The sequence below is a fragment of the Hippocampus guttulatus genome, chromosome 3 (assembly GCF_054856545.1).
Source record: "Hippocampus guttulatus isolate MCC_2025c chromosome 3, RoL_Hgut_1.0, whole genome shotgun sequence".
In the NCBI taxonomy this organism is placed as follows: Eukaryota; Metazoa; Chordata; class Actinopteri; order Syngnathiformes; family Syngnathidae; genus Hippocampus; species Hippocampus guttulatus.
Genome location: NC_141263.1, coordinates 22,978,339 through 23,005,869, shown reverse-complemented (window position 1 = coordinate 23,005,869; position 27,531 = coordinate 22,978,339). Strand labels below are relative to the sequence as shown.

General features: G+C 42.4%; 1 protein-coding gene and 1 long non-coding RNA gene across 3 annotated transcripts in view; one reads left to right on the top strand and one right to left on the bottom strand.

The window, feature by feature from the left end:
* LOC147207884 (transcription initiation factor TFIID subunit 4) overlaps positions 1-27,531 on the bottom strand; it is an 80,310-nt gene that overhangs the window by 49,583 nt on the left and 3,196 nt on the right. The window contains exons 3-11 of one of the 2 annotated variants that reach the window (XM_086107494.1): positions 24,841-25,008; positions 23,446-23,595; positions 22,094-22,216; positions 20,738-20,827; positions 18,448-18,639; positions 14,806-14,881; positions 13,347-13,461; positions 7,724-7,893; positions 3,514-3,644 (exon numbers count right to left, since the gene is read on the bottom strand). In XM_086107494.1, the coding sequence (XP_085963620.1) occupies positions 3,514-3,644; positions 7,724-7,893; positions 13,347-13,461; positions 14,806-14,881; positions 18,448-18,639; positions 20,738-20,827; positions 22,094-22,216; positions 23,446-23,595; positions 24,841-25,008 (1,215 nt within the window). The remainder of the gene's footprint in view (positions 1-3,513; positions 3,645-7,723; positions 7,894-13,346; positions 13,462-14,805; positions 14,882-18,447; positions 18,640-20,737; positions 20,828-22,093; positions 22,217-23,445; positions 23,596-24,840; positions 25,009-27,531) is intronic. The other variant, XM_086107495.1, reaches the window with a different exon arrangement.
* Positions 23,556-24,894, top strand: LOC147207885 (uncharacterized). The gene is made up of 3 exons (XR_015100497.1): positions 23,556-23,699; positions 24,253-24,474; positions 24,815-24,894. It is a non-coding gene; the product is annotated as an uncharacterized LOC147207885 (long non-coding RNA).

The following is a 27,531-nucleotide window of genomic DNA, read 5'->3' as shown; positions in this document are numbered from 1 at the left end:
GGCGCTGCTGGACAGTCTGCCTTGGTGCGGCTGGATGGATGGCTGATGGAGCTGAGGTTTAGGAGAGAGGAGTGTCGGCGTGGAGCGCGAATGCTTATTTGGACCTGAGAGTCGGCGCTTGGAATTGAAGCGGATTTACATGGGACAGGAGAAGTGAACCAATCTCTTTTTTCGTCAATGGATGCTACAGCTTCTTGTTTACTTTCAAACTTAGCTTGGAGCAGACGTGTGCACATTTTGAGCATGACGTCTCTGATCCACTGGTGAAAGGACACCTTTATACTTTCCTCTTTTCATCTATAACAGCTTCAAACAACAAGGCATATCCTGGAATATGGTTATGTTTGCATGACTGTGCATGTCTTATTTGTGGTGTTGTGTTATATTACCTTCGTTTGTTATTTTATGGTAACTGTTCAGTAAAGTGCTTTGTTACAGCTGCAGCTGTTGTGAAAATGCTATACAAATAAAGATGTATTGTATTGTATTGTAAAATAGAATCACTATTAGTTTTACATTTTTGATCTTAGCCTGGGAGCAAACAAAGGGAAGATACAACCTGGCGGACAGTAAATTAATGGGATCCAGCTGCAAAATGTCCCTCCCGTGTCAGGTAAGGCCCTTGATTTGAAGGGGCCTAAATCTGGATTCTGGATGTTTACATTGCCCCAAACCAATTACCTTAAATCTGAGTGAGTTTTACTTGTTTGCGCAGGTGTATAGAAATGTGTAAATTATAGAATGGTGTCTGAATTTCAATTCTTGGAGATGAATTTAAAATTAATCAAATGAGACAATATCAGCATGTAAAAGCCCATAAAAAAGGTTTTCAGTTTAGTAGTTAAAGGTTTCGGGTTTGTGCTTTTCTGGTTTACTCGCAAAGACACACATGCCCTAAGGGCTTTAATCCCCATCGATTTCAGCCCAGCGTGAAAAAAAATGCTCCAGTTCTCATTCATTCATCAGTGACACAGTGCAGGGCTCCGGGTCACGGCGGACCCTGCACTGGACGGCAACCAAACGCGATGTAATCTGACCACTCGAATAAGTGCAAACAAACATTCCTGCTCGATTGCTCTGTAACAATGGCACAATTCTCATGTCTAATCATATAATTAGCGCAAGGAGAGTAAATATTAACAGCTGTGAAAAGCTGAAAACTTCATACAGTGGGATTTCCCAATGTCATTTTAATACCACGACACATCTCGTCTCAAATCAAAACATTTAGTCACACTAATGTGTTCCAACTGAGTCTCTAATAAGATGCATTGCACAGAGTCAGCTTGTTACGAGTTTTTAATGACATCCTCCTGGCAAATGACACGGGAGACTATGTCTGGTTTTATTTGAATTTAACTGCAGCATTTGATACAGTGGATTACAGTATTTTGTTGGCTCATTTGCAGCACCTGGTGGGCATTGGCGGTAGCTCCCGAGAATGGTTTAGCTAACAGAATCTTTTGTGTTAGCCTTGGCTGATCTGAGTCACTTACTGCCCCGCTGTTGTGTGGTGTTCTTCAGGGCTCAATTATGGGGCTTCTGCTGTTCTCACTGAACCGGCTCCCATTGAGTTCCATCTTAAGGAAACATGATATTTCCTTCCACTGCTATACAGATGACTGTCAGGTCTATGACCCGCTGAGCAAAAAAAGACGCTTTCTCATTCAGACTTGAGTTGAGTCGAGTAACCTGTGGAACGACCTCCCAGTGCACATCATGCACGCACCCAATTACAATTTTTGTCATCAAGTTCAGCACTTTGTATCAATGGCAGCTGTTCTTCAAGTCCAAATTAAATAAAATTGAATGGAATTGAAATGAATTCAAATGCCATCAATCTGTTGCAGCCAACAAAAGCCACCACCATTTTTCATGTTTCTGATAAAGGAAAAAAAGCATTCTGATTTTTTTGTTTTTAGGTTTGACCGATGTAGAAGCTTGTGCAATATGGATTTAACTAAGTGTACTTGATTCTGATTCACATATGCCCTCGGTTTTATTTTTCCTAGTAAATCAGGTTTTCATAATAATAATAATAAATGATACAATATGTAATATAGTAGTATAATTTTAGTAATGCTTATGAATTAAAGGTTAGGTTTGGTAACAGGTGTTTTTTCATTCTGAAATGTCAGAACTACAAATAACAACACATGGTAAAATCCGTATTGCGCAAGCTCGTATAGGTCAAATGGAGAAAAAATGAAAATCTCTCAAAAACCGGATGTGAGAGGGGGGAAAAAAAGACATTTTTTCTTTTTAATCGGCGAGACAAATAAGTTTAGGAACAAATAAAGTTGTCTCTGATTAAAATTTGCCACTGACCAGTGAATCAGGTCTTTTGATGACTATGATCGGAGGCGGGAAATCAAGCTCTTAAATCGGCCCGAATGTCAGCGTGTTGTAATCCCGGCCAGAGGAATTTACAAAGCGTAAATGTTCCCCTCCTCATTTGGCATGTGTTTCTTGAAGTTACACTTCCCAAGTTGCTTGCTTTAAAAAGCTCTGTTTACAGACTAAGCCTTCTCTCTTTGCATAAAGCACATTGCATATCACTTGGGAAAACCCCCAACAAGGTGCACGTAAAGACAAAGAAAACAACTTCTTTTTTTTTTTTTGTGCAGATTATCAAAAGTTAATAAGATAATTGCTTATGTTGGTGCGAGGTGCAGGTATGCGCTGCCGCTTCCGTCAAGGAGAGCGTATGCGAGTGCACACATCTGAGGATTCCTGTCGCACCGCCGCTTCCTGTTTCTCGCCTTCTCTCATCCAGCCTTTGTTGCAGCGCTGAGCCTGCACTCTCCTGCCACCGCAAACCTAGCGAGCCCAGTTAGTCTTTAAGGCCCGCTTCATCTTTTTCCCCTCCCGCCTTTAATTTTTTTCCCTTCCTTTTTCGCTGATGTCAACAGAGTGGCTTCACAGAGCGCCGGTTGTCGCTCTCACACCTCGTTTGCCAAACCACAAAAAGAGGGGGGAAAAAATGAAAGAAATGAAAAAAAAAGAAGCGCAAAACAGGACGGGGGTGGAGGCAGTTTTCCCCTCGGTGTCAGGAAAAACACCTTTTCAAAGTTTTCCCAAATGCTTGGGTTTTAATGTTGGCCAATTAAATGTGTTTCTATTCCTACAAGTTACATCTAATATGGAAAAGCACACTGGCTTAATCTTTATCTGAACTTTTTACCCTGCATTCCACTTTATCAACTAAACTCTTAAGTTTATTGCGGGGGGGGGGGGGGGTTATTGTAACAACCACTGCAAGACACTGGTGCTCAAATTCTTTATCCTTTGTTTATTCCTGACCAAAGAATTTTTAAACTTTTTAATTAATTTATGGAATTCTACACTTTGGTCTCACATTCATCGAAACCCAAATGTCTTCTGTGTATCACAAAAACAAAGAAAGTGATCTTGCAGTTCCAATACTTCTGGATGGGAATGTATGTGTCCTGATACATTGGTCTGCATTGGGTAGCTGTACAGTTGCAATAAGATTCAAAGAGGACGTCATACCTTGCAGGAGTCCAGTCTGTGCTGCGCGATGGCCGAAACCTTTTCAACGACTGTGCGAAGTCGCGACTGTGCGGCGTGCGATATAAACGTCACGACCTCCATGGGTACCTCCATGACACCAAACTTCTTGGCTGTGAAATGAAACCAGGAAAAAGTCATTTAATCCATAGCAACATAAAAATACATCATCAGCAAAAAAGTGGAAGACACGCAAAATGACTTCATTTGGTCCATATTGCATATGTGGAAAATGTATTAAGCAGTTAAAATCCACCCGTTTTTGTCTCAGGGGCGGCCATTTTGCCACTTGCTGTCAACTAAAAATGACAGTTGCTCAGGGCTCAGGTATGGACTGATCACGGCTCACGCTGCACTAGTATCATCATAAACAAGGACATGACAAATAAGTATGGAAGGACATTCCGTAATGCCGTGATTGGTCATTCCCTGAGCAACGCCGTTGACTTCCCCTTTCAAGTACACGGCTGCAATTTGTTAATGGAGACAATTGTCCCAGAAAAAAGTTGGTTACAAAAAAGGCACTGTAAGCTCATGGAGTGGCCTAACCACACACCTCATACCAATAGAAAACCTGTAGAAAAGCCAAAACCTTGAGCAGAGAACCACAAGCAAGCATAACAATGAAGAGGCTTGCTTTCTTTTAACACACACACACACACACACGCGCACACACACACAACTATACTGAATGTGAAATTAACTTCTACAATTCAACTTGCTTCACAAAATTCTGACGCGGGGCTTTAGAAGCTCCTTCAAAGCAGAGTAAACGACACGGACCGTCTCTTTGCCACTACAGATAATTTCACTTCCTTCGAGCCGAAATTCATCGCAAGTCATAACAAAAAAGACTTGCTATCCTTTTCCAACTTCTTTTTAAATGGCTCCATTAACATAATTCTTCTCTCTAGCAGCCTTTTAAGTAAACCACAGCAATTATTTAAGTCAGCCCGACAATACATATAGCACTGGCTCGCTCGTGCTTTGAAACGGTTCCTGCTCATTACCGTGGCGACACACACACACACACACGTGTGGCAATGTCACCAGGTCAGGGAAAGACTCTAATGGGCTTTCCTTTGCTTTCTTTTCAAGGCAAGAATTAATATTTCATGGAACGTGTATGTTAAATAGTACTCAATACTATGAACTGTGGCTCAAATAACAATGCTAAAGTTGCGTCTAGAGTAAGTCACACATGTACAAGTCACAGGCATGTCTTAAATAAAGTTTCAAGACAGTCCCACGTGACTGTGCCAAAAACTAAAGCAGGTAAGGTCGAGCCAACGCTAAAGTTCAATCGTGTCAGGTCATGACTTGGGTTAAGCAAGTGACTTGCTGCAAGTTATAAGTCGAGTCATACAAACGTGCTCACTCAAAGTGTATTGGAGTGACAATGAAAGATTTTTTTTCACTAATCATGACAAAAAAAAAGTTCATTTACATCTACAATAGTTAAATGATTAAAACTTAAAGTCAGATATATGTTTACACTTATCCTTTAATCCAGTATCTACTAAATGATGTGCCATTTGGACTCTATCACAATGGTGGCCAGATGTGTAGCGCACACAACACACACGCACGCACGCACGCACACACAAAAAAAACTTTTAGGGTACTAGGGTAGGGTAAAAAACAAACAGTTGATCTTCTCCCTCCACCTCTTTAACACCAGCTGCCCTCATGTCTTCCCTCACTACATCCATCAACATTCTCTCAGGTCTTCCTCTTGCTCTTTTTCCCGGCAGCAACATCCTCACCACCCTTCAACTGACACACTCACTCTCTCTCCTCTGGAAATGTCCAAACCATCGAATTCGGCTCTCTCTAACCTTGGCTGTTCCTCTGATGAGCTCATTTCTAATGCGATCCTAAAGAAAATCTCGACATCTCGCATTTCCGACAGCTGCGGCCGGCTCTGTTTCCTGTCATTTCTTCAGTGCCACTGTCTCCAATCCATAGATCATGGTCGGCCTCACCACTGTCTTATCAACTTTCCACTTCATCCTAGTGGTGACTCTTTTAGAACACCCCTGATACTTTTCTCCACCCATTCGGTACGCACCGTTTAAAATTGGCTTTTTCTGGCTAAAGCTGAGGCCAAAAAAGGTTAAAGTCAAGTTTGAGTCAAAGCAAGACTTGCTTGCACGCTCAAATAAAACCCAAGGAGGACTCTCTGATTGAGCGGACCTGGCAGGCCCGGGGTGCCTCCCTTGGACTGCTGTCAGCTGGGAGCGTGGCTAGGCCAATCAACTGACACAACAAAGCTGCACGGGTGCCACTAGCCCAGCAGGGGGCGGCCTCGTCTCCTGCCCCACTGTTCCATGCTGTGACGCCCCTGGAGGGAAAGTGTATATTTTTAAAAAGAACCCCTGCGCCCCCAAGGTGATGGAATAACAACCATGCCAAGAGTCCACTTAGCCTGCGGGCCCAACGATACTTTAATGGAGATGAAACAAGATGAGGTCGCCTGGCTCCCCGCTGCGTGAAATGACGTGTGGTGTTTTTTGATTATGTCCAGTCATGATGTTGATGTTTTATTTTGGGTAATGGTGCTTATTTCCGCACTGCAACCATAAGAGCCAGTGACTAACATTGTTTCTGTATTCTTTTTGTTCCTATTTACAGGAAGAGTAAAAAGGGTAAAAAAAATAAAAATAAAAAAATAAAAAAGGATCATTGGCATCATCCCTCCTCAGTGACGGCTCTGTTAGTACCTCAGAAAGTGGAAAATAACTACATTTACTTCATCCGCCCGATTCAGTGTAAGTGACATTTATACAGAACAGACCGCAGAAAAAAAAAAAATTCTTTGTAGGCAGTGTGAAAGGGGCCACAGGCGCGTCACACCTCGTGTCGGTCCTGATTCAAAACGCCGGAGGCATAAATTTCCTTGGTCAAATTCATAACTCCAGTTCTGTGTTGGTGCCTATTACAAAGCACAGCAGCCATGAAAAAAAAAACTGTTTACATCTAGTATGAAAGAGGCCTCAGGCGGACGTCCCAAATCTCTGATACTACCACACAGAGTGGAAAATACCTGGGTCTACCCGTTCTGTGTCAGTGCTGTTCTACAAAACTGTGACATGGAAAAAATTTGACCTTCAGATTTTTCATTTTCTGAGGTAGGATCCGGGACGGCACCTATGGCCCGTTTCTTTTTTTTATTGTTTGTATAATGTGACGACGAAGTTGACCCAATCACTAAGGTAATATTAGATCATCAGAAGGCCTTTTCACACCGCACTTGGTTTCTTGGTGTTCGCTGTGGGATAGCACGCAAGGACGACGACGGCGCCCCGGTGCAAGCTTCCCCCTATTTGGAATTGTCATCAGAGCAGCCTGCCAGGAAGTAGCAGGGAGGCTTTTCCCGCCGGTTGGTCAATTGCTATTAGCACTCTGAAATCACTCTGCCAGTCGCTCTCCGATTGGATGTGAGGCCACTCCTACATTGAACATTTTTCAATTTGAGGGCGCATTCCATCCTCGTGTCCTCTTCAAACACACGCAACAAATGGTTTCATCAATGAGACACTGTCAAAAGGACTTCACGCTCCCGCCTCTGGCGCCATCCAAACAGCCTGTAAACGATGACCAAGATTCGAGGTGGAAAAAGGCGGCTTTTACATATAAACGACTCGGTTGCGGCTCTGATACTGTCACTGAAGGCGATGTAAACGGCTTTTAGTACAAATACCAGGTAATTAAGACAGTATCGCTGCCTTGGCTTATATTGATTTCATCATGAAGGACTTAAAAAAAAAAAACAAAGAAATAAATAAATCTCCCTGTCTGATTCCTCTCAACTGGACCGCTTTGTTCCACAGGACAAATCTGACGGGCCCGCCTTTTAAAAAGACAAAGCCATCAAGTATTCATGCGTGTGCGCCCGCGGTCCAGTGAATTCAGACAGAGAGCCACTGAAGAATTCATTAAAAGGAGGTGAAAGAACTGTTAAGTGTATCATATTTAAACCGAGGGCAAACAAGAAAAGAGGGCTGCAGCCTCAAACAACTGCGGGCAAAGACAGAGAGAATATCAAACGTCGTTCCGAGTAATGCCACTTGAAATACAGATACAACATGTTCCCTACAAACCACAAACACTCATCATTTCATCATTCTCCGCTTGTTCCGCATCAAAAGTTGGAAAGCGGCATTCGACCCTGCAGTTGCGGAACACTCGCCTGTTTCCAGAATGCGTCGGTGGAGGAGCCCAGGGTGCAGGAAGGCTTCATCCTTGCACGAGCGAATCTGCGTGCCCACCAGCTCCGAGTTGGTGGCGAGTATGCGGGCGCTCTCCTCGTTCAGATTAACGCCCGCCATGGAGGCCACGTCGTTGATGTCGTCGTCATCCCTGCGAAAAACAAAACAGCAAAAAAGTGGTGATTTTTTTCCACCACACCCAACCAATACACTTCCGAGCACGTCCACTTCCTTGCCTTTCTGTTACTCTACCAGTCTCACTGCATCTCTGTTGCAATCTGTTGATGACACTTTGTGACTCCCTTCTGAGAACATCCTGTTTAAAGTCTCACAATGCCAAGCTACTGTTGATCGATTGTTACGTGCCATCTTGGTCTCATGATGTCAAAATGTGAAAAAACAAAAAAAACAATACCGATTGAACTGTATTGCTTCACTCATGAATTAAGTTGTGAATTTTGCAAGTTGTACAAAAAGTACTAAAAAAGTGACGGGAGCCGGGTGAGAAACTCTGTGTTCTCTGTCTTCCTCCCACATTCCAAAAATGTGCATATTTGTTTAATTCAAGAGTCTAACACTCTCTCCTTAAGTCAGCTGGGACAGGTTCCGGCTCATCCGCCATCCAAACAAACGCTATAGAAAACGGACGGAGAATTACATCAAAGTCCGGTTGGTCCTGGCGTGAATTGGCCTCAGCGATTCCACACTGCGGTTGTAGGACTGGCCCAGAATAAACCAGCGGGATTCATCCAGATGTTATTCTTTTATTTATTTGGCTTTCATGAGTGCAACAACCCCCCAAAAAGAAACGCATAACCCCCACCGAGTGGCAACTCGCCACATCTCGATGGTCCGCCATTTTCCAAAACCGTTGGCCAACCCGATATGAAACGTGACACAACAACGGGAGGTTGACAAAGACCATTAGAGCGCACCTCCACCTTCTCGTGCTTCTCCTCCGAGCGCTCTAAATGACGCCTTCCGAGGGAGAGCGTGCCAAACAACGACAGCGAGTGTGGATACATACGGGAGGAGTCTACCCACTGATGCCGCGGCTGCCTCGGGCGGTGCACCTACCCCTCGCCAACGTCCTCGCGGATAACTTGACCTGTCCTAAAATGAAGCGTGCCCCCTAAGGCTGCATTCAAAGACAAAACATGAACACTGCCACATCCTTGACTTGAAGGGAAAAACGTGAAACGATTAAGTAATGACGGAGTTAAAGCCGTTTGCTTCACTGTTTAATTTCAACTTAAAAAAAAAAAAACTACAAAAGTGTATTTGGAGGAAATTACTCAGGAATTGAAAGTACTGGATAAAGCATGGAATGCCCATCTATTCATTTTTCATACACCTCCTCTTTGTCCTCATTAGCTCAGAGGTGATCTGAATCCTAACCCAAACTCTACACAGGAAGCCCAAGGTTGAGATATTTCTTTTTCCAACCCAGAGAAGTGAACCGACCTGTTAACCACCAGGCCTCCTCTATGCTTTCCAAGATAGGAAACCATTTCAATTCAATGACTTCTACACAATAATTGAAAGGAAAGCAAAGTATCTGCCATAAAATTGTGGTCCATCATTTGTATGTGTTGATCTTTCAAAGCAAACAAGCAAGCTCCTGACATATGAATGTGAATACTAAATCGTGGGATTTCTGTTTTCATTGACTCATATCTCAATCCATGTCCTCCATTAAAAAAAAAAAAATCTTTAATACGTTCCATATTAGGACCTTGCTTCCCCAGAAAATGTTAAACCATTCCCTAAATAATTAATACCACATTTGTGACGAGCTTTCAATTAAGCCAGACTTCACACTGAGTAAGTACAGTACATTTATGAGTAAATTGCGACGAGATCATCATTATTTTAGAGTAAGACTTTTTATGACATTTTTTGTGGTGCCGTGGAACATTAGGTTAGGAGACGGTGGTGTCGTGGATTCATGCATGTGGCTCAAGTAGCAGACATATCGGCTGACGCATCTCTGGCCTTCGGTAAGTTTATGCCTGTGTGTGTAGTTTACGGTACAGAGTCAAAGCGGTTCTGTGCTTTGCCCTCCTCACCCCAATCTTTCTGTAAACATTCCACTTCGACTGTAATTGTTCCCTCCATCAAAAAAGTCAGACAAGGTTGTCCTACAATATGTTGTGTTATTAAGTCCTGGAAAGTGCTTTGCTACAGCTGCAGATATTGTGAAAGCAACTGTACAAATAGAGATGTATCGTATCGTATCCCGGTGTTCCACAAAAGTATTAATAAGACATTAATAAAAGGGGGAGGGCGGCACGGTGTTCCAGTGGTTCGACCTCACGGCGCAGAGGTACCGGGTTCAATTCCAGCTGTGGCCTCCCTGTGTGGCGTTTGTATGTTCTCCCCGGGCCTGCGTGGTTTTTCTCCGGGTACTCCGGTTTCCTCCCACATTACAAAAACATGCATGGCAGGCTGATTGAACACTCAAAATTGTCCCTTGGTGTGAGTGTGGTGGTTGTTTGTCTCTGTGTGCCCTGCAATTGGCTGGCGACCGATTCAGGTGTGTGTGTGTGTGTGTGTGTGTGTGTGTGTGTGTGTGTGTGTGTGTGTGTGTGTGTGTGTGTGTGTGTGTGTGTGTGTGTGTAATCGTGCAAACTAAACAGTGTGTCCGTACGGTTTTGCTATGGCAAAATGATTGGTGTAAAAAAAGGTATGCTGATGGTAGCCAAAGACACAACACTGTATGCCCTTAAAAATACTCTGACTTGTTTGGCCGTGGTCTTAATTTGTTGGCCAACTCTTTCCCATAGTTAAGAGCTCTTTTTGTGGTTACATTTGTTGTTTTTGTGTATCCCACAATGGCACGGGGCCTGCTGTTTTTTAAATAAAATGTGACTCAATTACATTCAGCACATCAAGTCCTTCCAAGTAAAGAGGGGTGATGGGGAGGGGTGGGGGGGGGGGGGGGTGAACAGCCAGATTCAAATATGTTCACGCTGCAGGCCACCATCAAGGTAAAAAGCACAGAGCGGGTGAGGCATTAAAGAAGGGGTTCAAGAAGCATTCAACCCCCATTCCTTGTTAAAAGTGGGTGCACCGCTTCCCTATCATCATCACCGATGGCGTGCCCTGGCTTTGAAACACAAGCTTGATATGGAAACACCGCTTATGCATGCATGTGGCTGCCGGCTGCACGTCCCTCCCCCGAGCCAAGCCAATCCAATAACTCGAGAGGCTCCCGAGGACCGCTAATTACATCTCGGCTTTATTAGCGCCCAGCTGTAGTCGAGCAATATTTTGCATTTCATATCTCGTTGCCTCCTTTTAATGTCAGACCTGTCTCGGGCGTTTGATTTGGAGCCCTGGCAATTGCCAAAACACTCAGAGAAATTAAAGCAACCCCTCAAAGAGAGTTCATTATTCCACATAGGGCCGACTCAGGAGTGAGATACGGAGATTAATAAGCGGGAAAAAAAAAGAAAGGAAAAACATAAATATGGTCATCTATAAAGTCAGACAAGATTAGCAGGATTAAAAAAAAATCAAGGTTGATGGTTATAAAATCGATCAAGCTTTATGACATACGCTTTTTTCCTTCATACTCTGCGCTAGCAATTGCAGCCTCCGCCGCTGGTCGTCATGGTAATTCAAATTCACAACACAGGAACTTGCAAACGCACCACACCGTTCAGCACATTCATCGTTTTTCTTCAATTATAACGTTTATGTGATGGTGAAAAGCCTAAAACCGAATAACAATTAAATTTCAATGAATTAGCCGGCCCTGCCATAATATGTCTCCTCTTAAAGGTAACATGGGTCGGGTTGTGACACCGGGTTGGGTGTTCATAACAAATCTGCCCACGTGGCGCCAGGCTAAGTCGAGACACATTGGTGGCCTCAAGCGATACGAAAGGACAGCAAACAACAAAAACTGTACAAGACAACATGAGCAAACGCAACACTCGGAAATGCTACCACAGTGCCCGCGGCCAAGCAAAACTAGATGGAAAAAATACATAAATAAATAAAAATAACCCCTTGAGATGCTTGATCTCTTTTCCGAGGGGGTCCGAAACATGTAATCCAGTTGTTGCATTACATCATATGTGCAGACAAAAAAAGATGAGGGAAAAAAATAGTTATCTTCATCATTAAAATGTGTCTTGCTTCAATTTTTATTTCAATATCAAATCAATACCATTATAATCATGTACCAAAATGAAATATACATTATTATCTCAGAGGTGTCTCTTAAGTGCTCACATGGGGAGTGTGCAGATTAAAAAACAAATTAATAAAAAATATATATATATATGAAATTAAAAAACGGACCCAACTTCATTTTTGTGCCAGTGCAAGTCTAGTCGAGTTTGTTTGGGGCCGTGTGGCACCTGTCTGGGCGTGCCGGCGCATGAAGCCGTCTCGCCCCCAACATACCTGTTTATTTGGCAACAGGCAAAAAGTCTGCGCTCGGCATTAAAACGGGCGCATCGTCATTTTTGTGCCAGGGCAATGGTCTTGTTCAGCATGATTGTGAATTTAGTATATGTGCTACGCTTCACTGGGCGTTCCTGCGGCGCCCATCACATCCGCAAGTTTGGTTAGAAAAAGTAGACTAGATTTTAGACCCGCAAAAAGCAAATTTAAATCGAATTACAGGTGGTCTACCGCAATTTTAATGTATTTCCTCAACGCAGATTCATGGACGTGTGTGGTGGACCTCATCGGATTTCATCCATAAATATGACACCAGCGGGGGAAAATCACTTTAAATCATTGTAGAAATCAATTAATTGAATGAATTCTAATCAGTATCATCTTTAATATATTTTAATAGCACCCCCGCGACTATATGGGGTGCGCCCAATTCTACTGGCACAAAGTCGAGCAAAATACCAAAAGAAAGAAAACTTCACCCATGAGCGCAGTTATACTGACTTGCTCCCGGAACAACTTGTCTTTGTAGTGTATTCAGTGTGTGTGTGTGTGTGTGTGTGCCCATGGTGATCACCACAGGGGGTAGGTGGGGTCAACATGGTTGTCATGTAACAAGCCCCGCCTGACAGCTTAATTACCAACGCAGCTAAAGATTTATCGATTTATCAATCAAGGCTCCAGGGCACTGCCTTTGCCCCGGGGACACGGGAGGCCGGGGCATTACCGCGAACCCATTGGCCCATGTGACCCAGACAAGCCTCGCCCTGGTCCCGGTCAGTCACGAAGCCCCTAAACAAATGTAACAACACATTCTTTGCAAATGTAACAACACATTCTTTGCCTCTCAGAATAGATACACGCGGCAGTCGCACACAAAGCCAGCATGTGGACAGTCATGAACCTTTTTTATCCTGTGAGACTATGGCCCGGGATTTCTTTTTTTTTTTTTTTTTTTTGCTGCTACCATAAATTTCACCCATCTGGATACAATTATGTTATTCCGAAATTAAAAGTGTGTGCGCGCGCGTGTATGTGTGTAACCAGGTGGCACAAACACTCCCAGACTTTGTGCTTAGAGTGTTGCCTGTAGTCCTGCTTCCAAAGGCATTTTACGGGAAATGCTGCCCCCATGTGGAGAGTATGAGGAATGACCGAGCCAGGATCGTTGGGAAAGGGGGATGAGCGTACCTGAAAGAGCCTCCTCCGGGGTCGTTGAGCTTGTTTTTTTGGTTGCCGGAGATCTGGACAGCCAAGCCCACCGGACTCCGCCCTGCTTGGAAGGTGCCCACCTTCCCCATTGTGCCTGTTCAAAGGAGGTGAGAAAACACTGAAAAATGATCCTGGCAACTCATTTTTAGTTCTTGAAATTACAGCCATATATGATAAAAAATAAAAATGTGTTCCATTTTATTTCATGACAATAAAATTGAGTACATTTATTGGATTTCTTTTTACATCAGATTGAAAGGGCTGCACAATTGTGTGATGGGATATGAAATGTGAATGGCCCTGATAAAATAACGTTAGTTTTCTTATACTTAATAAAAATTTAAAAAAATAGAGTGCCTTTATTTTGTTTTGGAAATGTATATGGTAAAAAAATAAATAAAATGCATTTAAATTTAATTCAACTGAAATAAAAGAGTATTTCTTTCTTTAGTGGGGGTGGGGGCTGAGTGAAGACCCTGCAAAGCTGTGCCATCTGGACCTGATACAGATTGTATACATTGAGTTAATGGTTGATTTTGTTTCATTTTCAAATTGGAACATGAGGAGTACAATAATGGACAGCGAAGGCACAGCAACATGGCGTGCTTAAACTGGCATGCATGTTTTGTTGTTGTCCCTTCAACATTTACATCCATCATATTATCGGTTGGTCATCCTGCTTACGCTCTCCAGGCTGGTGCAGGTTTGCGTTACATGACCGCACTTGAAAACTTGAACCGGTTCTCTTCACACTTTCAGACCGCATGCTACACCTCCGAGACACTTCCCCCCCCCCCTTTCCTCCTCCTCCCCAGCGAGGCACAATGACTGCCAGAGTGAATTCAAACTTGATCTTAACAGGCATGTTCTTCGCCGAAGGGTGCAGAAAAAGTATTTTTAGAACGGAGCCCGCATTCCAATTTGCGGGCATAAAACGACCTACAGATCCTTTTTCTGCGGGCCATCTTGTACGTGGTAGATCAAATTTGGATGCACCCCTGATTACATACACATACACACACACAGACACACAAATGTGAAAAATAGGTAAACAAGTGCGCTTGTTACTGAGAGAACTCAGCTATCTCTTTTTTGGAGAGCGCTGAGGCGATGTTAGCGGGCTTCTATGGGAAGCGTGTGTGTGTGAATCAGTGCAAGTAAGCAGAGGCTTTATAAGCAGACAGACGGAGAAGGGAAGCAAAAAAAAAAAAAAAAAAGCACCTGTTTTCTCGCTATGCTTCCCGCCCGTTACACATCCCGCAAGCCCACCAAGAGGACGCTTCACTAATGGCTAAATGGCCCGTTTAGCCTCCTTCGCCGCAGCGTCGGGTCAGCTTTGAGTCACAACATGGAGACTTAGCAAGAATGCCAAAACAAGACCGCCGGAGCTCTAAAACCCTCGAGACGACAAGTTTGATAAGCGAAGCAGATGTCTCACCTTGAGCTCTCATGGACTGTGTGATCATCACAGGCATTCGGACTTGTCCGCCCACGGGGCCTGTGGTCTTCATACCCTGGGAGGAGATGATAAGGGATACATTCAGTTTGTTCAGAATGGTCAAAAACAGAGTTACAGTTACAAAGCGGAATCATAAAATACAGCAGAATCTCTGAAAGTGCAAAACTTTTAATTTGACTAAAAGTGTTCAGAGCAATCAATACACCAGTCACAAAATTTCGGGAAATTGGTTTTTGGCCTGAAATTTCAGGATAAATCTAAAATAACCTTTCCAGATTAATTTAATTTGTATATATTACTATGTCTGTAAGGTATGCAATAATATGCACAAAAATATGTTCGATCACATCAACGTAAATTGTTTTTATGTAATTGGAGGTAAAGTAATCTCTTATTATATAACATGGGGGCCACCTCCACGAGGAGAGGCTGCCATGTTTCGCCACCACCTTTCTTTGTTCAGTGGGTGGTTAGTTTGTTTTCAGTTTTGTTGGCCAGTTGGTTGGCTAGTTGGTTGTCCAGTGGGTTTGATAGTCGGTTGTTTGTTTAGTGGTTAGCTGATTGTCAGCTTGGTTTGGTTAGTTGCTCGGCTGGTCGCTTGTTAAATCCTGGAAAGTCTACGGGTGTGCAGATTGATGATTTGTGCACTAGCGACCTACATTGGCATGCATCTCCAGAAAAGATAACGCCGGGATAATGAGAAATCAGGATGGCAGTAAGAAAAAAATAATAATACAGAAGAAGAAAGAGGAGGGGGAAGGCAGGCGGGCATTGGCAATGGCAGGCTGTTAAGAGACACTTCCTTCCCGTGTAGTGCTACGGGTTAGGCCTCGGGCTCAGCCATCCATTCCTTAGTACTTTGCTTCTCACTGCAATTTTTTTTTTTGCCTTGTTTTCCATTCTCTGACACGACACGTGCTATATTACAGTTCAAGGGGTGAAAGGGGGGGGGGGGGGAATGAAAAATTAAATAAATAAAACAGGACGACAAAGCATAGGCCATTTTTCCCAGAGATGCACCGTAGGCAAGGAATTCATTCAGCACAGAAAGCAGAAGACCTCCGGCCAGCCAGTGACACACTTACAAGAGCAAAAACAACAACTCAGGTACAAAGTTTGGCAATAAGAGAAAAGCGACCCCCCCCCCACACACACACACGCTTTTAACTTTGAACCCATGTATACCTATTTCCTTCTTCAGTGCACCTCCAGCATGTTTAACATTTGATTTATGTGGTTGAATGAATAAATAATAGAAATGATGTAAAGGGAACGGCCCTAGAGGTTATTTATTGATTATGTTTCACTTTTAAAACGTGACAAAGAAGTTGACTTTTGGCTCCTTTAAAAAGAATCTTTCAACAGGTCAAAAGTGAAAGTTTATGTAGAAGTGAAAAGTTTGAATTTTTATTTTAGTGAGTCATTTGGAAAGTTGTTAACTGTTCAACTTTTGGGAAGAGAGATTAAGAGTGTGTGAACCAATTCCTTAGGTATTTCGTTTTTCCAATCTTACACTTAATACTTAAACTCAAAATAATAAATTAAGTAAAATCTGTTTTGTGCACCACGTGTACTGAACTGACTCCAAACCAAGTACCTCGAGAGGGAGAGAGAGAGTGTAAAAGAGAGCGAGAGAGAGAGAAAAACAAAGAGAGAGAGAGCGAGAGAGAGAGAGAGAGAAAGCGCTCGCAATTTTTGGCCTAATTCAACCAACCGCTGGAGTGCTAGAGGCAATCATTTGCTGTTTTGTGCGATAACTTATGCTGTGTATTTGTGTTGTGGAGTGGTGCGTATGGCACGTGAGAGAGAGATAGACAGAGAGAGACAGAGAGAGACAGAGAGAGAGAGAGAGACCAGAGGCAACATGCCTCTGGTCTCTCTCTCTCTCTGTCTCTCTGTCTCTCTCTGTTCTGGACATGGACTGCGGCCCGCCACATTGCTTTAAAATTGACCTGGGGCTGACCTAGTTACCTCGCTTCACCCTCCGCCGCTTAATGGAGGGAAGGAGGAAGATGGGCAAGTGATTTCGGAGAAGATACAGCCCAAGTGTGTGTGTGTGTGTGTAGAGATTGTAAGATTGGAGAGAGACAGAAGAGAAGCCCCTGGCTCAGCCCAGACCAGTCTGACCTCACTTGGCCGCCCCCCTTGAACCCCAACATTTCCAATTGCATAATGAGCGCGCGCGCACACACACACACACACACACACACACAGAAATCCATGTTAATGCGATACAGCTGTGGGTTGAATGAAGTTTCCAACTTTGCCGGTTGACTTGGCTCGACACTGCAGGTGCTAAAAGCTTCAACTTCATCTTAGGCGCAGTCGATGAAAATTGGCCGCAATACACTTTTACACCAGGAGAGATTTTGTGGCCATCTCAACGGTGACTAGATGTGGGCATTTTATGAGCCTTGGCGGAGGTTCTACATATTTTGACTTGCCTTTCAAAATATATTTCTTTTCTTATGGTTTTATTTCTTATCTAATTTTTTTTTACAACTTTGACGGTACTTTTTAAAAAATTCTTGTGTACACAAGGAAATAATTTAAATTTCGATTATTAGGAGCACGTTGTTTGTGCTAATATTCCATCCGGATTTTTTTCAGGTTTTAATGAGAGAAATGAGAGATGAAATATGTAAAAACGCCTAAATGTGTTAAAGGTCTAAGTTTAAAAAAAAATAGATAATCCATAATTAAAAAAATAATAATAATAAAAAAAAATACGTTCAATGTATCCATTTTCTATAGCTGTCCATCCTGTATTTTGAACATTTTAAAATTACAAATAAAACAAAAACAGTACTGTGTTTATTTTTAACAATATTTTCATAGCTTGGCCAGTCCTGACACGTGCTGGACTGGAGCCCAAAATCCCCGCTCCTCAACTATGTTGATTTTCTTTTTGCGGTTGTCGAATACTTTTGTTGCATCACTGCCAATGGCCAGAAGATGGCAGTAATACCAAAAAAAGCACCCACCAACATCTAATAACAAAGAAAAAGATATGGAAGAAGAAATGGAAGAAGAAGCAGAGATAGAAGAAGCAGAATAAGAAGGCATAGTAGTCATGCATTTATTTTATCGCACAATAAAGTAGGTGGCGGTAGTGCACCAAAAGCAATTGCCAACCACCAACCAAAAATAGAAGAAATGGAAACAAAAGTAGCAGTAGTCATGACAACCAATGTGTAACACATCGCTAATTTAGCATGCCGCTTTCTTATGCCACAAAAAATATTTACATTATAACTAACCAGGATTCCACCTCTCGCCACAATGCAAGGTGGCATATCTAATTAAGGTAAGCCATTTTAAACTAAAAAGACTAACTCTTTTACAGTTAGAAGAAGTTTCATCCAACTGGTCCACTGTTCTTTGTCTCAATTTTTGACTTATACATAGGAGCGACCTCAACATTTTTTTTTCTTCTTCATGATGCTTTTTTTTTTTTATTGGACTTGTGTGACTTATACCCGAGAATGAAGGTATGCTCCGAAAAATATGGTAATTAGCACATGTCGGCACACTACCTGTTTTTCTCATTCAACTTCACTTCTGCGTGAATGTTGCCTGCACCATAGCCGGTACAGTTATGTTTTATGTGCGTGCACATACCGCGGCGGCTGCATGGCCCATCGTCCCATGGGGCAGCGCGCTGGCACCCGTGGCCCCGGCGCTGTTCGGGGGACGTACGTGGACAGCCGGCCCGCTCACAATGGGCACTGCTGGTTTGATGCCCTGCTGCAGTGGCTGGGTCAAGGACTGCTGACTGTTAAGCAAAGACAGCCGCAGGGCCGGGAGGCTCTTCTGTAGACGGGCGGACAAGAGCAAAATAGATTTCAGCACACAAAACTAAGCAAAAACTGGGAGACACCAGGATACTTCCCTGCATGCATGAATGCACCATCACCCATTTATGGCTTGTTTTAGGTGGTGTTGGATTATGTTCTGTTTCACTTAAATTCACCCGATTTAACTCCCCTCAAATCTAAGAAGGTATCTGTGTAGTGTTGATATTTCCCACTTTAGATTTGATGTGTAGTCATGTTTTTTCGTTTTTTTTTAATATACATATATTGAGCTTTGTTACGTTAAGTGGTGTAGTGTTAGCTCAAATTGTCATTTTGTTATTGTAATTTTTGTTTCATATTGTTTTATTACATAGTACAGTTGTGTGATGCTACGTTACGCTATGCTACGTTATTGTATTCCGTTACAAGTTACATTATGTTATGTTTTGTTGCGATCTGTGTATTAGTTGTACTACGTTGCTATGTTATGGTATCTTTTTGGGGGGTACACACACACACACACACACGCACAAACAAACGAGTATTTTCAGGCAAAATTTTGGACGCCAGCAACTTAACATTGCTGACAACATGTGTTTGTAGCCGAATCGGGCGCTCGGCTCCCTTGATGTGACGCTCATCATGCTTGGCTGGAGAAACCTGCTGGCGACTGGCAGGCACGGCTGGCGGCCCCACTGTCACACACAGCAGGAATCAGGCCAGAGGGCTGTGTGCGTGTGTCCGTGCGTGCGTCAGGTTTAGCCATTAGTAGCCTTAGCGTAAAGGGAATGTTACTTCAGGGTGTTCAAGTTGAGGAAAAGAGGAACCAGGTTGGCAGGTGATTAAAGGTACTTCTCTCAGGGAGCTCAGTTGTACTGAAGTTGAGCTCCGGACTCTCCCGGGGGTATGCAAAATAATTTGGGATAAATTAATATGTCATATCATATCAAATATAAATTACATATATATTAAAATAGTGCATAAGGCCTTGCCATACCTACGAATGGGAACAGACACGGTAATAAAACAACTTTGCTGATTGCCGTCATCATGCTTCTCTGTAGGTATGGTGGGGTTTTTGTGTGTGTGTGTGTGTGTGTGTGTGTGTGTGTGTGTGTGTGTGTGTGTGTGTGTGTGTGTGTGTGTGTGTGTGTGTGTGTGTGTGTGTGTGTGTGTGTGTGTGTGTGCGCGTGCGTGAGTGTGTGTGTGTGTTCGCGCTCAATATGGAATCATGGCCTTAAACACCATCCATACAGTAAAGTATCGTGGTGGCAACATCATGCTTGGAGCTATTTTTCTTCAGCTGGAACTGGAGCCATTGTCAAGGTGGAGGGAATTATTGAAGTTTCAAATACCAATCGGTTTGAGCAAAAAGCCTTCAGGCTTCTTCGAGAAAGCAAATACTTTCAAGGGACAATAAAAAACGTCTTGGAGATTTGACACAACAGAGTGAAGACTATTTTTACGCCAGTCAAATTGGATTGAATAAAAAAATATCACCAACGATATAAATAAAGCTCCCAAATCTTGAAAAATAGAGCCCGCCTTCCAGCTTTCGGACTGTGTGGGCGTGCCTGCTGAAAGGACAAGAAATAAAACCTTCGGTATGTGCTAAAATGTCTGTAGTCAGCCGCAGGCTAAAAAATAAGCAGCACTGAGTTGAATAAAGAGTTAACTTTCTGATTTTGTGTTTCTGTGATATGGGGACCAACATACAACATCACAGGGTGAGGCGATGAAATGTTGGAACGTGTTTTCAGCATTTCCTTTTTAACATATTTAATGTATTTATCAAGAAAAATCCTTGGAGGGTCTGCAAATGGTGGCAGGTGTGTGCTGACTCCCATTTAATATCAAAATGGCTTGATTCTGAACAAAGCAATTACAAGCGGCAGTGCAGACTTGCGCAACCACATAATCTCTGTTGTTGATGTCGTCTTTAATTCTCCAGTCATTAACTTAATTGAGTGGTCCAAGTTTTAGATCACCTTAATGGTGGAAAACATTTCGAAATGATTTAATCATCACAAAAACCCCACATTTTATCAGGAGTGTGTAGACTTTTGATAATCCACTGTAATGTAGTGCAGAATCAGTATTAGTCAGGGTCCCACCTTAAGGAAGGGTACCAGGTAAGGCTGTGGTGACGACTTGAGCTCCGTCTGCAGCCGGCTAGTGAACTCCTCCGGCTCAATTTTGGCATCCTAATTTTTTTAACATCACACAGATATGAAAAAAATAATTAACAGCACTCATTCTGTCCCTCCAGGGAGGCACTTCTTACTATTTATCAAATACAATGAAAAAAATACAATAAAAAAAGAGGTCAGAAAGTAAAAAGGCGTTTTATGGCGCCCTTTACAGCCCAGAAGGGTTCAGTGCATATAGCTCAGTGGTGGAACACTGTCAGAAATTTAAAAAAAAAAAAACTCAGAATAATTGGGTCAATTTAAACTACAAACATACTTTCTTGGACCAATTACAGTATAGTGTCTCCCCCCCCCCCCCCCCCCAGCCTGTCTATTCACAGTTTGTTACTCGCAACGTTGGGGGGGGATTGAATTCCCGCAGATAAAAAAAACTCCCGTATATGCATTTTTTGTGCTCGTTCTGAAACACCGTAAAATGCCACAAGATGGCGCCAAGGCTCGGTCTAACAGGATAGTAGCACTGCTTTTCCATTAGACACGACAGGACTTGAGCACCATATTGTGGAATTTAGGTGGGAAGGGTTTACGCGAGTAGTTCTCAAAATATACATGGGCTAACTAGTACTGTGCCCAAGAATCGATGACTTGAATATCTGAATTGTACAAAATGTAACAATGGCTTCAACTTTTTTATTAATCCACACCGGCATCCATACACAGCACATTTGTTTAGTAAAGTTGTATTTTACTTTAAAGCACAATATTCAATCGTTAAGATCTGTTGGTTTTCAAACATTTCTATTGGTAAAATTTTAATTGTGCATTACAGGTTAATTGAATCATTCAGTGGTTGTTTTTATTTTTCTGTCTTCTAGTGTACTGATAATGCTCAAATTTTCGGTAATGTTACAGTGTCTTGAAATAATATCAAAAATGTTTATGAATAAAACCTCTGGCACTTTTTTCTGAACAATTGGTCCTACTACACTATCATATTTGAATGGTGTTCATTATGGTGATACATGGGTTTAAACTATTAATATAGAAAATTGTAAACCACTTCAAGGGGTGTCAGTCACTTTTTTTACGGGGGCAACAATTGCAGGAGGACTTTGCCGCTATTATTGAACTACTTTCCTAATTAGACAGTGACGTGATGCATTTGAAGGCATTTCAGAAAGAACACAAAAAAAAAAAAACACACAAATAGTTGAGTTTTTCAGCGGATACCTAAGGACGGGTTCCCCTAGAAAACAAAACATGAATATGCGAATTTGTGAAATGCCAATACAGTATTACTGTATCTGTTCTCATTCTCACCAGCAGGTCTTGCACAAGAGCTTTGACGTTCTTGGAGGTTTCAGGTGACGGGGAGTTGTGTGATGCCAGCTTGATGAGCGTGGCTAGGAAGTTTTTACACTTTTTCACGTTTTCCTGCATTTCCTGTCGCAAGAGATAGAACAAAAGGAGACGACAATATGATTTGAAGGACACCAAAGGATGGAAAGACACTCATAAAACGTCACCTTTTAGTGTTTGTCAAGTAAATTGTCCAGGTCGATAACTAGTGTGTATATGCAGCTTAAAGTGTGTCTCGCGGCAGGTCTATCCCCAATGATTGGACTTTCTTGTTATATAAACATAAAGATAAAATGTGACAGTGGGTTGTGCTTTGCTGTTTTACGTTGTGTTATGTTTTGTCACATTTCACTGTTATGCAATACTATGCTATGCTATGTTATGTCACGCGATATTGTTATGCTACGCTACACTCCATTTTGCTAGTTTTCCTCTGTTGTATGTTTTGCTAAGTTTCCTCTGTTTTGATATTATGCTGTGTAATTCTATTCTAAGTTCTTGTATGTTATCTTGCGCAACGTTTGCTATGTTGTAAGGTCATGCTGTGTAACGCTATGTTATACCATGCTATGTTGTCCGATGTAATCTTTTGCAGTTACGTCACACTACGTCTTGCTCTCTGTTTCTGCTCCCATGTTTTTCTGACACGCATCTGTTTGTCATCCATATGTGGCGCTGTGTGTGTGTGTGGGTGTGTGTGTGTCTGTGTGTGCTTAAACATGTCCTTGGGTTGGCTTTCCCCGTGTGAATGTACGAATGCAAACGTGCGTGGGCACGTGTGAGACCCTTTGTGTGCGGCCAGCTGCGAGAGGGGTTTGCGGGGGATTGTGACACAGCCAGCCTGCTGGCAGCTGTGACAGCACTCACACCAGGGAGACAGAAGGAGAAAAAGAGAAAGCGAGACAGCACTGCAAAAAAATGGGCTGGGAAAGAAATAAGGGGGGTGGGGGGCAATGAAATCAGGAATAAATTACTTAATTGAAGCAAAAAATCTACAAAACTGAAAATTACTGTACATTTTGACCCAAAAAAGGGGGGCGGGGGGGTAATATGTGACTTGATAAAAACAGAATTATCTGCCACTAGAGCCTGAACACTTAACCACGAAATGAGGACTATATTACTTAGTTTAGGCCAAATAATCAACAAAATAAAATGTGACAAGTAAACATAGGTAGCCTCAAAAAACCCCATCAATGTCTGACAACAGGGGGCGCACAAAAGTGACTGAGCAGATCAAGAGAAAGCATATTTTTGGATTGATTTAAGATTTGAAATCTCGGTTTTATTTTATGATTATGCAGTGAGAGAACCTGGGACACGACAGGAGCTCCAGGGGCCACGGCGATGCCCGTCGTCTGCGGGGGTTGTGAGGCAGCCTGGGCCGGCAGGGCCTGGGGTGTGGAAACCACGGGGGTTTGCTGCGGAGCCGTCACCGCCACGGCCGGCGCCACGGGGCCCTTCTGCAAAGAGACAAGAAAGAGGAGATAAATAGGACGTGACGCCTGGCTTGCAGCAAGGCCACAGAGAAGAGGAGGCGGGCGCCACGGCACTCCTGTCACATCTGGTACGGCGACTTCTTGGACATCACTTAACACAGTGCTTCTCAATCGTGGGGTCCACGGGCCACAGATGGTGGTCCAAAAGTGTTTTGCATTAAATTAGTGTGCTGTATGATTAAAAAAAAAAAAGACGCAATCAGAACAGTTACCACCACATATTCAGGGATTTATTCGGGACTTATGAATTCAGATTTTTGGGAGGAACATAGCCATTACGAAATACTGGACAAACTCACCTATTTGCTGGTTTTGCGCTAAGGCTAAAGTCATGTCTAATACAAAAGCATTACTTTGGCGCCATCTGGCGGCATCTTGATACCAAGCAATTACACTACCCTCCATAATTATTGGCAGACTTGTTTAAGATGTGCTGTTTATCTTCTAATTATTATTTTTTTCGAAATAATATAGGACCCATTTTTTTAAAAAGAGGAAAAGCCAACCTTTAATTCAAGTGTATTTATTTTGTGAGAAAGAAATCCCACATGAATAAATTATTCTTTTACATGGAATAATCCATCCATCCATCCATTTTCTGATCCGCTTTATCCTCACAAGGGTCGCGGGGGGTGCTGCAGCCTATCCCTGCTGTCTTCGGGCAGTAGGGGAGGGACACCCTCAACCGGTTGCCAGGAGGAAACCGGAGTACCCGGAAAAAACCCACGCAGGCACGGGGAGAGCATGCAAACTCCACACAGGAAGGCCAAAGCCAGAATCGAAACCTGCACCTCTGCACTATGAGGTCAACCACAGTGCAACCGGGCCGCCACATCAAGTAACGTGAGCCACAATTATTAACACCCTGATGTTAATACTTTGTACAACCCTCTTTTGCCCCCCCCCCCAAAAAAAACAGTACCTTATCTTCTATAATGTTGCACAAAATGGGAAAGTACAGAAAGATAGATCTTTATTATTTATATTTTTCTGTATTTTTTTTTATTCATCCATGAATGATTGTTCATTTAAAAATTTAACATGGCCCTTGAATAAATACATTTGCCCACTCCTGTTAGAGACCGTGAATGCAATGAAACAAACCCAGAGCCAAATTTGGTGTAAATCTATCAAATGAGGCAAACGGCAAAAACAATTTTTATTCTTTTTTTTTTTTTTATAGTAAAAATATAAGGAGAGTTCTCTCACTGGGCGTAGTGCGGGACAGGAGGTAACGAAGGAAGAAGTAGAGGAAGAAGAAGAGGAGGAGGAGGAGGTGGTCTGGAGGGCAGGGCTGGAAGGAGCAGGAGAGGGAGACGGTGCCACCTTGGCCGGGGTCAGGGCACACTGCCTGGTGGTCTGAGAGGTTGCTGGAGACTATCAGAAGCAGAGGGACAGAAAATGGGAGAAAGAGGAGAAACATCGAGATATCAGCCGTGGACAGTTAACAATATACAGTCAACCCCATTCGCAATCGCATTGGCATTTTCCTGTGGAACCTAACGAACAACTATTGACTGCAATTACCCTAAACTATACGAAGGACAGAGAGATTTAGCAGAAACACAGTGGATTTTTTTCAGCCGTGTGATTTTTTTTTTTAATTCAAGTTTTATTTTAGCAACTTGGGGGAGGGATTGCTGCCCCCACACAGCAAAGAAAGGACTGGACCTGACAGCACACTGTAAAACTCGATCAGCAAATTATGACATTATGGCCAATCATTGATTTTGGAAAATAAAAAATAAAAAAACATCTACCGAGCTGATCAGATCTGTGTAACATTTAATAAAAACCTACATTTGGAAAGGGCAGCCTTTTCCAGCCATGTCATATTTACAAATCCACTTGTTGCTAAGCAACCGATGAGTGTTCTTTGACATTTCATCCTGCAATCAACTCGCTCTCTATGTAACATTTGACAGAGAGCATACGTGAATCTGCTGCATGTGCATACAAATAGGAACCGTAGGATGGTAAGAGAACAGGGAGTTTGTTTTCCCCAACACTAAAAGTTTAGCAGGATCCAAAAGAGCCCGGGGATGAGTAGGGTTGATGGGAGGGGGGAGGTGATGGTGGTGGGGGGGTTGGTGAGGCCACAGGGTGCATCTCACCGCCAGCGATGCCACCCTGTCGCCGCGTCTCGCTCCTTCTACCTCACCGTTGAGCCTTTTAAAATAATCAAGCAGCACGCTGATGAATGATTGAGGAGGTTATGGGTGGAAGGAAGGAAGGAAGGGAAGAAGACTGTGACGCCTTCCTCTTCTCCCCTTGAGCGTTGGGGGAAGACTGACAGGCCCGACAGCTCTGGGAATAAACACCGTACCCTTTTATTCCCATCATCCAAATCGCCCCCGCCCCCCACTCCCGACCCCGCTCATGCTTTTCCTGCAGAGGGGAGCACAAGGCACAAATTACCACGGTGGCAATGTGCAAGGGGAAGGAGGAGGATATATAACATTAATTATTTATCATTTATAAGAATTTAATTGTCATTTTTATTATTTGTATTGTTTAGACATTATTTGTCTCTCCCATATTTCTTTTCAAAATAGTATTATTAATTGAAAATGTGTTATTTTTCTAAACATTATTTTCAAAAGCCTGAAAGTAAATGTAAAGTTTGTCGGTCAGGAAACAATAACATTTATAATTGTCAGAATTTCTGTTGTATTGATTTTGATTAATATCCAAAGCCATTTATGTTTCAATTCACACTGTCGTAGAAGCATGAATCTAGTATTATATTATGTCAATCATATTACGATGGAGCATTGATTATTATTAGGATTATTTTTATTATTATTATTATTAATAAATTCAACAACATGCTTACAGGGACTTTGTGTCATGTGGCTAAATAACATAATATTATCACTATGATCTGAATCATCATCATTTATCTTCTTTATAAATATTATTACATGTCAATGTAGGCCCAGCACTTCAGTTCTAAAAGTTCCAAAACATGAAGTGAAGACGGTAAAATGCTGCTCTCTAGTGTCGATAGCGTGTGCTTACAGCTATTAAAGGTAGAAGTTGCGGTCGAACAAAGAAAAAATATATATACTTTTTTGTCATATGTTCAAACTTTCTGCCTGACCTGACAGCAGAATATTATTTAAATGATCTTCATAGAAATGGCCCCAAAAGGACTGATTGAAATGAAACTTTTGAGTAATAAAGAGGATTTACAGCCCTACATAAACACCCCTTATTAAACTTAATGGTGTACTGTATCTTGCTTATTCTGAATATAGTCCGGTTTAGCAATGTTAATAGTGCGAAACATAATACTATACAATAAAAATACAGCTACGGAATTTCAGTATGTTACCAATATAAACTTTTTTTTTTCAATGAGTGATTTCTGCACAGGTGATAAGTAAACCCCCATCAATTCAGTGGCTCACTCCCTTGAAGCTCCCCAGTGACAGTAATCCACTTTTTAATCACAGCCTAATCTACAGATAAAATCAATTTAATGAGGATTAATTTGCTATAATTATATCCCAATCAGAGGGCGGAAGAGTCTTGCGCACAGAGTAATCACCTGGCAGACAGGCTGCGGCAAATACCAGAACAATATTTCCTCCTAGGAAATAATGTCAATAGAATTCATCGGTTCCAGGGTCCTACTATGTCCAACGTAAAACCTTTATTAGCCGTACAGGAACAATGTTTTGAAATTTAAAAAGTAAAAATAGAGGTGTCTAAAAAAACTCAGCAAGTATACGATCATTCAAGTGCCCAAAAAAGGCATGAAAAGTGAAAAACTCATGGAAAAGTAGAACTTTTCTTTTCCGAATTTTATGACTTTAAAACCGTTGGCTGCATGAAAATAATAATAATAATAATAATAGATTTTATTTATAAGCGCCTTTCAAGACACCCAAGGAC